Source organism: Crinia signifera, chromosome 1 (genome assembly GCF_055691185.1).
Source record: "Crinia signifera chromosome 1, ASM5569118v1, whole genome shotgun sequence".
Classification (NCBI taxonomy): Eukaryota; Metazoa; Chordata; class Amphibia; order Anura; family Myobatrachidae; genus Crinia; species Crinia signifera.
In genome coordinates this window covers 251,336,172-251,346,326 of record NC_139217.1, presented here as the reverse complement: position 1 = coordinate 251,346,326, position 10,155 = coordinate 251,336,172, and the positions used below count along the sequence as shown (strand labels likewise).

At 43.4% G+C, this 10,155-nt stretch overlaps 1 protein-coding gene across 1 annotated transcript; it reads left to right on the top strand.

Moving 5' to 3' along the window:
• The first annotated feature begins 2,795 nt into the window (after positions 1 to 2,795).
• Positions 2,796 to 3,062, top strand: TINCR (TINCR ubiquitin domain containing). Its single transcript, XM_083158279.1, has one exon. It carries the CDS (start codon positions 2,796 to 2,798, stop codon positions 3,060 to 3,062), a length of 267 nt encoding a protein of 88 aa, XP_083014405.1.
• Positions 3,063 to 10,155: the final 7,093 nt, after the last annotated feature.

Here is a 10,155-nt window from a genome sequence, read left to right as displayed (position 1 = left end):
GAGTCGGCAGAAACAATTCATACGTTTAAAATATAAGGTTGGAAAAACATCTAGGGGTACAAATAATAATCATAATCTATCTCAAAATAAATCAGAATATACCACATTTAATAAAGGATGTAGCTAATAGCTAATAGATAATTTATTATTTATTTACATTTTCTTATATAGTGCAGCAGATTCCGTTGTGCTTTACAATAGTAGACGGTGATAAAACAAACTGGGTAACAACAGACAGACTTGGAGGTAGGAGGGCCCTGCTGTAAGCTTATAATCTATAGGGATATAGGAGGGAAACACAAGGACATGCACCAGTATTACTGTAGCATAGCAGTCCCAACAAGTTGCAAGTCCAGAATAAAAGCTAAATAATACATACGTGCCTCAGAGGGTTATGCGTGTAGAACTTAACTATGATAGGCTTGCCTGAAGAGGTGAGTTTTCAGGAAACACTTGAATGTTTGGAGAGTAGTGGAGAGTCTTATTGAGCGTGGAAGGGCATTCCATAGGATGGGAGCAGCCCAATTAAAGCCCTGTAATAGTGAATGGGAGCTAGTGATCCGTGCAGAAGAGAGATGAAGATCTTGTGCAGAGTGGAGTCGTCGAGATGGGAGATATTTTGTGACAAGTAAAGAGATATATGCTGGTGCAGTGTGGTTAATAGCTTTATATGTGGGTAGAAGTGTTTTATATAATACAGTAAGATACAGGCAACCAATGGAGGGACTTGCATACTCGCCAACCTCTCACAAGTGTGCTCAGCATTGCTGCTTCTCCAACCTGCTCAGTATTGCTGCATCTTCCAGCTCTCACAATCTGCTTAGCATTTTCTTCAGGTCTCATGACACCACAAGCCAGCACCCATGAAGCTCCAATCAGTGGATTTTCTGGTTACGTAAGTCAGATAACCAAGGACAGACCTGTTTCCACTGTTACATTACTTTGTGTGTTTGTGGGGATGGGGGAAGTTTCCACCAAGCCTCAACCTGGATTAAAGTGGCAAGAGCCCAGTTTTTTAAGGCAGTTAAAAAGGAGTCAACATCCTTAAAAAGGAATCAACAACATCAGGAGGGAAAATGTAGAAAAAAAATGTCAACATTTTTTAAAATAATTTTTTTAATCCCTGATAAATTTGCTTATTATTATTACTGTTATGAAGTAAAACAAAATGTGAATGTATTGAAGATACAATATCTACAAAAAACAAACTTGTACAGAATACTGTATTAAAACTAGGGATGTGCACCGGCCACTTTTCGGGTTTTGGGTTCTGATTACCTTGAGGTTTTGGGTTCTAATGGGTTTTGCCAAAACACCTCCTAAATGTTTTGTGTTTGGATTTTTGGGGTTTTGGGTTCTGATTTTTTTTGTTAAAAAAGCATAAAAACTGCTAAAATTGCCGAATCCTAGGTGTTTAGTAACCTCAATAACATTCCTTTTCACTCATTTCCAGTCTATTCTGAACACCTCACGCCTCACAATATTGTTTTTAGGGCAAAAGGTTGCATTGAGGTAGCTGGATAACTATGCTAAGCCACACAAGTGTGCGGCACAAACACGTGGCTCATGGCACCAGACAGGTAGATATGGCAGTACTAGGCACCAGACAGGTAGATAAGGCAGAACTAGGCACAAGACAGGTAGATACGTCAGCAATACTAGTATGTGCACCAGCAGAATTTATAGTAATTAATTTTATTATTAGGTACTGCTTGGTAGTGGCACATGTCAGTGCACCAGCAGCATGGAATTATTTTTTACAGTCCCACGCAGCTCAGGTATTATTTTTTAATTTAATTATATATATAGCAGCCTAGTATCTACTAGGTAGGCACACTTAGGCAGTAGCACTGCCAGTGGCAACAGTGGATTGAGTAACTAAATAATACTGGCAGATTCAGTGCAGGCAGCACCAGTGGACTTTATATATAATATTATTAATATAATATTACAGCACAGCACCAGAGGTAGGCCCCAGCACAGAGGAGACAGTAGTACTACAAGTACACAGTTAGACTGTCCTCCTTGCTAGGGAGATCCCACCCTAAGCAGAGAGGAGAACAGAGAACACAGCAGCACTGAGGGAGACAGCCCCAGCAAATAAAATAATTAAAGCACACCAGAGGTAGACCGCACAGAGGAGACAGTAGTACTACAAGTACACAGTTAGACTGTTCTCCTCTCTGCTTAGGGTGGGATCACCCTAGCAAGGAGGACAGACTACACAGCAGCACTGAGAGACAGCCCCAGCGAATAAAAAATATTTTGTTCAAGGTCAAGCTCAAGTTTAAGCCCCAGCAGCAGCACCTACACACCCTCTCCCAACCCACTACTAGACTGAAGTGAATATGGTGGGCGCGGCAGCCGCTATTTAAAGCCTCGCGAAATCCGGCGCCGGGCGATGACGTTCTACCCACGCGGACGGACCCGAGTCTGCGCATCTCTAATTAAAACCTCTAAAATCTGCAATAATTAAATGAAAACATAGATTAATATGAAGTGACACTAACCAGCCAGCTACACAACGAATACATGTAATCATATGCTAAAAATGTGCAAACGTACTGTACAGCAATACACACCAAGGACTTGAAGCATGTGGGCTTGGTTAAGATATGTATTAAGCCAGATAATATGTGTCATTCTGCTTTTCTACAGGCCTGTGCATGCAAGCAAGTTTACATAAAGTATGCAGTCAATACTAGTCAGACAAGAAACTCCAGAAATTAATTTATTCAGGTTCCTTTGCAAGGTTTGGCCTCATTGCTACTAGAAAATGCCTAAAACATGTTGACATGGAAAAGCTGAGAAGATGGAGTTTATACTGGGTCAAATTTGAGATCATAATTCACGTGCCAGAAGATTATCAGATGTTCCCTGTAACAGTCAGGCCGGGGGACACCATTAAGGACCTTAGAGTTCATCTTGTAAAACAAGGAATCTCCTCGTGGAGGAAACAATTTACCTACAATGGGAAAGAATTAGGCGAATATGAAACTATTAGAGACCTTAACATAAAAAATGGAGCAGTTCTTTTACTTGTTAATAAAAGTGAAAGGTAAGTTCATTTATTTATTGAAATGTGTTTGTACTAATAATGGCATGCCGCAAATGTCCCTATGGAAAACTGTAGAGATATGAATTTATGTGATTTATTATACTGTAAAACATAACTACATATATTCAATTGTGGCACCCACTTTGTAATGGCATTGCTTTGCTCGTTATTGCCCTTTGCTATTAATCATATGGTAATAGCACATGTAGTGCACAATGAGATAATGCCACACACCTGTCAGTGCAGTCTATGCTTCCCTTACCATGAAGTGCTTTGTATTTATTCTGTACCGTGAAGTATGTGGCTCCGGCAAATATTGGGTAACGTTACGCTTCCCATCAGCTGAAGGACATGTTCTCATAAAGGGGCTCATGCAGAGTTGGACACACATATTGTTTGCATCTTCTTTTTTTCCACAAATTGCTTTTTTTTTATGTACATATGCCCATTCATTCTGGCTGAGATGCACGTTGTGCTTATAAGTCCTTGCACTAAATGGTATGAGATAGGTTGAGGAGGGGGCTAAAAGCACCATAAGACAGATTAAAACAAAATGACTCCAATGTTGATCGCTACAAGAAGCATATGTGCATAGAATTTGCAGGTGTTTTCCCCCTGATGCAAAATGCTGATTATATAACTGGATACTCCAGATTAGCTGACCACATCAGAATTCCTCCCATTTATGATGCTACATTATTATAGTTATTGATTTGAGCACGATTCGGAGGGGGGATTCAATTGATAGTGCAGCCAACAGATGGCGCCCAAATGAGCTATTTAATTGTGGCTCCGTTCATAATGTGATAGTTTACTGTCAACTAGCATTTTAGCACACTCTCCTAAGGTGGCGAGTTAAAAAGCATCAAAATTGACCTATTTGAGCACTTAACTGGGACTTTTTCAAGTTACAACCATTAATTGGTTGGGTTAAGCCATACATAGCAGTTAAATCTGAACTTTACTTGTGCACTAAAAAAAATCAATTGAATGTTGCTGATAATGACAATGTCTGCCAGATGACATTTTATTGATGCTGACATTATACCTGTGACCTGTGTTCATTTTTCTTGTGGACTTTTTGACTACATCTGCAGCTGGTCTGCAGAAATATAGCATCATTCTGGGTACTTATGTATTATCTGGGCTCCCATGTTAAATGCTCCCCATTTTTTCATACCCCTACTATCCAACTACGCATGGAGTTGATTTTATATAGTGTGGCGAGCGCAGCGAGCCACCGTGCCCGAAGCGTGGCGAGGGGACGCGGCCTTATAAGAAAAACGGGAGCCCAGATATTACATAAGTACCTCATTCTGTTTAATCTCTTAAATGGGGAATCAATAGATGTGTGTAAGGATTTCAACTTAAAACTTTTATATCTGTGTATTAGTTTAATTTCTTTCACATAGAGAAATCTGAAATGTACTATAGACGATAAAATAAAATGCTTATGCTGCTTCACAACTCTATGGTGGAGGGGATTCAAGCATTTAGCTTGCCACAGACCAATGGTCTCTTGCTTGCCGCATCCCTTCGGACGGACTCACTAAGAAGAGGGAGTGTCTTCGGACTACATCCAAACGTGCGTGTGCGGTGGGAACACAAAGATTCTACACGGTCTTACAGCGTCCGAACGGACGGGAAGCTGGCCGTACGCACCGAGTTGGTGTATTTCCGGAAACCTCACTACTCTATTCGGAACTCATGCTTCTGCAACATGACACACTTATCCAATTAGCCAACCTCATAAAAAATGGTTTATTTTTAAATGTAATCAATTAATTCCTAATTGATACTTAAACACATTACTAGCACTTTAGATAATCCTTACATCATGTTAAGTGGTATTACTTCATTGTTGCCCCTTTACCTGTATTAGTGGTTCCAATTGAACCTGTGTTAAGAGTGTAATTAATCACTAATGAGTAGAGGAGTGGATTGTATTGTGGTCAGCTGAGAGTGCTTCAGGTGCGGGCATACTAATTGGGCGAGCCGAATGCCTAGCGCATAAACAAGTGCTCTCCGCAAACTGAAACTTGCTTATGGACACCGCATATTGCATTCATGTTGGTTCGCTTGCAATCGGTGTCCTGTCCGAATGCACGCCTACCACAGTTTGTGCACTCCCACGTGTACGCCCAGATTTATGCCCAGTTTTGCCCACTTTGAAACCGTGCCCTTGTGTACGCCCACATGACGCCCATATTTCGCCCATATTTCCTGAGCCAATTCGGTGCAAATTTCTGGACGGTATTGGCGAGAACGAGTGCGGAGACACTACGTTGTACGTGCACATTGCGTTGCCTACACATGTGCAGACGGCTAAAATGCGCCCTCCGAAAGAATTCAGAACGAATAAGGCCCATAGTGATAATAACAAGCAGCAAACATGTTAGGAACATGATAGGCCAGGAATTGTTAATAACTAGGGCATTTTATTAACTTAGTATGCAATTTTTGTGTTTCTCTCAAAGTCACCAACTGAAAAATATACATGTTATACCCCACTCTCTCCCTGATATATAACTTTTCCAACATTATTTCATTTACCTGGTGAGGAGGAGTTCTGCCCTAGTAATTCCATGTTTCACTGTGGCTGTAAACAGTGCTGTACAGTAGGGAAGTGGAGTCTATGGAATATATGTAGAGGTAGTAGTCTTTTATCTATTATGCACTGAAGGTGTACTAACATAGTGAATACATATACATCATTCAAGCACTCGGGTTAGGAGCCAGAGGCGTAACTAGAACTTTGTGGGCCCCATAGCAACATTTTGAAGGGCCCCCCAAATCATCAGAAATGTGCCGGAAAGTTAGGCAGGTAAGGCAGTGTCTCACCTGGAAATCTTTTTACTCCAGAGTTTTGACTCTAAAAATAGTTTAAAAAAATTCCAAAAAGATATTCATAATATAATATTTATAATTTATAATATTTCCTTTGTATATTTCTTATAACTTTTTGAGACAAAATGCTGAAGTCTGTCAGGAGGGGATCTGCCTCAGATGACTGCACCTCACTGGTATAACTTGTGTCGCACATAAGGTGTGGATAGTGCAGTGTGTTTAGACAGAGAGTAGCATATAGAGTCAGAGGAAGCAGAGGCAGGGACAGAGAGAGAGGCGACTGGAACGTAGAGACAGAGAGAGGAAGCGGGCATGTAGAGACAGAGGGGGCATTAAGACAGGCAGAGGTGGCAAGGAGATGGAGACAGGGGGCATGTAGACAGAGACGACATGGAAACAGACAGAGGGGGTACAGAGACAGGGGCAGAAGGGGTACAGAGAAAGAGAGAGTACAGAGACAGGGGCAGAAGGGGCATGAAGGCAGACAGGGCATGATGAAAGAGGCTGAAGGGGCATGGAGACAGAGGGGGCATGGAGACAGGATGCATTGAGACAGGCAGAGGGGGCATGGAGATTGAGACTGGGGGCACGGAGACAGAGGCAGAGGGGCATGGAAACAGACAGGGGCAGAAGGCAGAGGGGGCATGCTTAAAGAGGCAGAAGTGGCATGGAGACAGAGGGGCATGGAGAAAGAGGGGGCAATGAGACAGGCAGAGGGGGCACAGAGATGGAGGGGGGCATGAAGACAGTGGGCACAGAGGCAAAGGAGGCATGGAGGTAAAGAGGGGCATTGAGATGGGGCAAAGGGGACATGGAAGTAGGGGCAGAGGGGGCACGGAGACATAGGCAGAGGATCAAGGAGGCCAAGGGGGCATGGAGATAGAAACAGCAGGTGGAGGCCATGAGGAGGAGGAGGAGGAGGAGGAGAAGGATCCACATCATGCTCCTGCAGTATTATGAGAGGTGTAAACAGTAAGGCCATCCAAGGCATCTGCTGCCAGTCACATATTTGGAATTCTCGCCCCCTCCCCCACCCCACCCCGGACCCGCAGTGGCGTGTAATAGAAGCTTGTCCGGGGACTGTTTGACTCACCCGGTCATTCCTGCTGCAGTCCACAGTGCCACACTCGGATTGTGCGGTGGGGGTCACCAGGCTTGTTGAAAGGAAACTGATGCACGTTAGTCCGACTGTACCGCTGCGAAGCTGCCCCTCTGGATTCGCGGGATGATGACATCATCATCTTGCGAGTCCAATACAATATACAGTGCAGCGCAGCTCTGGCGTCCAGCAGCATACTGTACAGTCGGGGCTCAGGAAGTGAAGACCCAAGTGCGGCAGTTCCTACATCACTACCTATGATAACTGATTAAAGTAAAGAAATGGTGCAGGGGATTGCCTGCTGGGTTTCGGGGCCCCCCAAAAATCCGGGCCCCATAGCAGCTGCATCCCCTGCACCCTCCATAGTTACGCCACTGTTAGGAGCAGTTGTATAATGAGAAACTGTGGAATTCAAGTCTGTTTGTTATGCCCAGTACACATGGGGTGATTCTAACCAATATCTCCCGGTATATGGTTGCTGAACGACCAAATCCCTGTGTGTATTTGGCAATGGTCGACAGGAGTAAGCTGCTGCATCCAGCCCAGAAGTGATCGCTGGTCGCAGGAGCATCCTGGCAGCAGTGTCTCATTTTCATCAGCGACCATAACTGATAAAAACGGGACAATGGGCAATATGCTTGCTGAGTGAGTGATATTTGGCCCATGTGTACACAGCTTCACCTAATAAACATGCAGACCACTGATGTCAATGTTTGACTCCACTTTAATATCTCCCTTTAATCCAGAGTGATTAAACACTAATATTAATTACAGTACATAACAAATGCATCTGTAGGGCGTGGCTGCACTAAAAACTCTGGTTTCGAGGGAGATCAGATTACATAGCACACCAAAACAAGCTTCAGTTAAGTAGAGAAAACGTAAGCCATGCAGCAGGAAGACACCAGCATTACTTGTCTGAGTTGTGGAAACACACCAGAATAGTACAACAGGTGCAATCTGCTATTGTATTGTAGGGCAGTACGGATGGTGTAATGGTTAGCATTACTGGCTCACAGCACTGAGGTCATGGGTTCGATTCCCACTATTGGGGAAATTTACTAAAGGAAATTTGTAAAAAATAGGTGTATTTGTATCCAGAAATACACATATTTTTGACATTTACTATCACGAAAATACGGCAATTCGTATTCGTATTGATAGCATATCAATACGACTACGAATTACCGTATTTTCGGGATAGTAAATGTCAAAAATAAGTGTATTTCTGGATACAAATACACCTATTTTTCCAAATTTCCTTTAGTAAATTTCCCCCTATGTCTCTAACTGTGCAGAGTTTGTATATTCTCCCCGTGCTTGCGTGAGTTTCTTCCGGGTACTCCAGTTTCCTCCCACAATCCAAAAATATATGGTAGGCTAATTGGCTCCCAACATATTAACCCTAGAATGTCTGTGTGTGCGTGTACATGTGGTAGGGAATATAGATCGTAAGCTCCACTGGGGCAGGGTTCAACTATACTCTGTAAAGCGCTGCAGAATATGTGTGCGCTATATAAGAAACTGTAAATAAATAAATAATATTGTATACAGAAAGTAAGAAGATATACAGAAGATAAACATAAACAAATATAGGATCTGATAATAATTATAATAATCATAAAACTGAAGTATTTAATATGTTAAAAGAGACAAATGAATTGCAGATGACCTAAATCATTATTTTAGCTCTGTGAGTACTGTTAAAACCTCCTTAAACTGTTGACTTTTTATCTACAACAACATGGATATACTGCTGTACGAGCATTTTAAAGGAATCTAGTACATTTTGGGGGATTTGACAACAACAGTAATAAATCACCTTGGAGGATTAGATCCACCCAAACCTAACTATCTCTGCACATGTTACATTAGCCCCTTTTGCAGTGCATATGGTTTTGTCCATTAGAGAGTGATTGTGCCTTTATGAGTGAATCAGAATAACCCCCTTAGTTTATAAAATTTTCTCCAAACTCAATAATTTACTAGCCAATCTGGAAATCTTATAAACATGACCTACAGGTTGTGGCTGGAGAACCCCCCTGGCCTCATGGATAATGGCTGCCATGGCACTGTAAAGGTTAACCATTTTTGCCTGGAACCATTTAAAAGGGACAATGGGTGCTTGGCGCCACTTTTAAAGAGGACACTGGCACTAGACTTAATTTAAAAAAAATTACAAAAATGTACCTTTTGCTTTGTTCAGGTGCTGTGGCCCTGGACCACCTCCAGCGGCCGGAACAGCCCTGTAAGATGGGGAGGACTGACTTTCAGTGGGCAGTGTGCAAGGAGATGCCGCTGCCTGGGGTGCTGGGGAGTTGGTTCCTGGATGGGGCCAGGGGGTAGCCAGCCTCCGGGCAGCACTACAGCAAGGGGTCTTTGCAACTGGGAGACATTTCCTGGGCAGCGGCGCTCCATGCCGACCCCCACAGTCCCATAACATCCAACATCTCATAACCAAAAATTGGCACAAACAGGGCATGGCCATGGTCAAAGGGCATGACCACAGATAGAGGTGGTGTGGTCACAATAGCAGCGGCTCTTACAGTAAAGGCAGCGGCAGCAATGCATATTCCTGCTCCCCTACACTCACTGCTCCCCACTTGCTGCAATGCTCTGCTCCCCGCCTGCCATGCCATTGTGCTCTGCTCCCCACCTAACATGCGCACTGCTAACAGACAGAGCCACGATGGGGAGCAGTGGTTGACAACCAGTAGAAAATGAAAACTTGGTCTTAGCCAGTACAGACCATAAAAAATAGTACTGTACCACCTTAAATGGTACAGTTGTAGGGTGTGCAGTCCCCAGCCACTAGTCTGAGCCACTCACATGGAGACAGGACATCAAATAAAGAAGGTGACAGGGTACTGCAGATGGGAGTCTGGGATCTCTGGCTTCTAATGAGAGGCCACTGCTACCAGAGTGCGCCACTCATGGGGGACTGGGACAGCTTGCTCCCTATGTGGTGAAGGTGCATAGGACTGTGTATTTGCTGCTTGCTTGGGGGCTTTGAGGAACAGCCCCCAGCACAAGCTCCCTGACTGCAAGCATAGCCCCAGCAGGTATGATAGGGGAGCCCAGTGCTGAGCATTGGGCAGTAATTGAAGACATAACTGTTTTAGGTGTTTTGAATAAAAAATATACAGTAGTT

Excerpts from the sequence above, each read along its gene's own strand:
- TINCR (XM_083158279.1), top strand. The coding sequence starts at position 2,796 with ATGGAAAAGCTGAGAAGATGGAGTTTATACTGGGTCAAATTTGAGATC.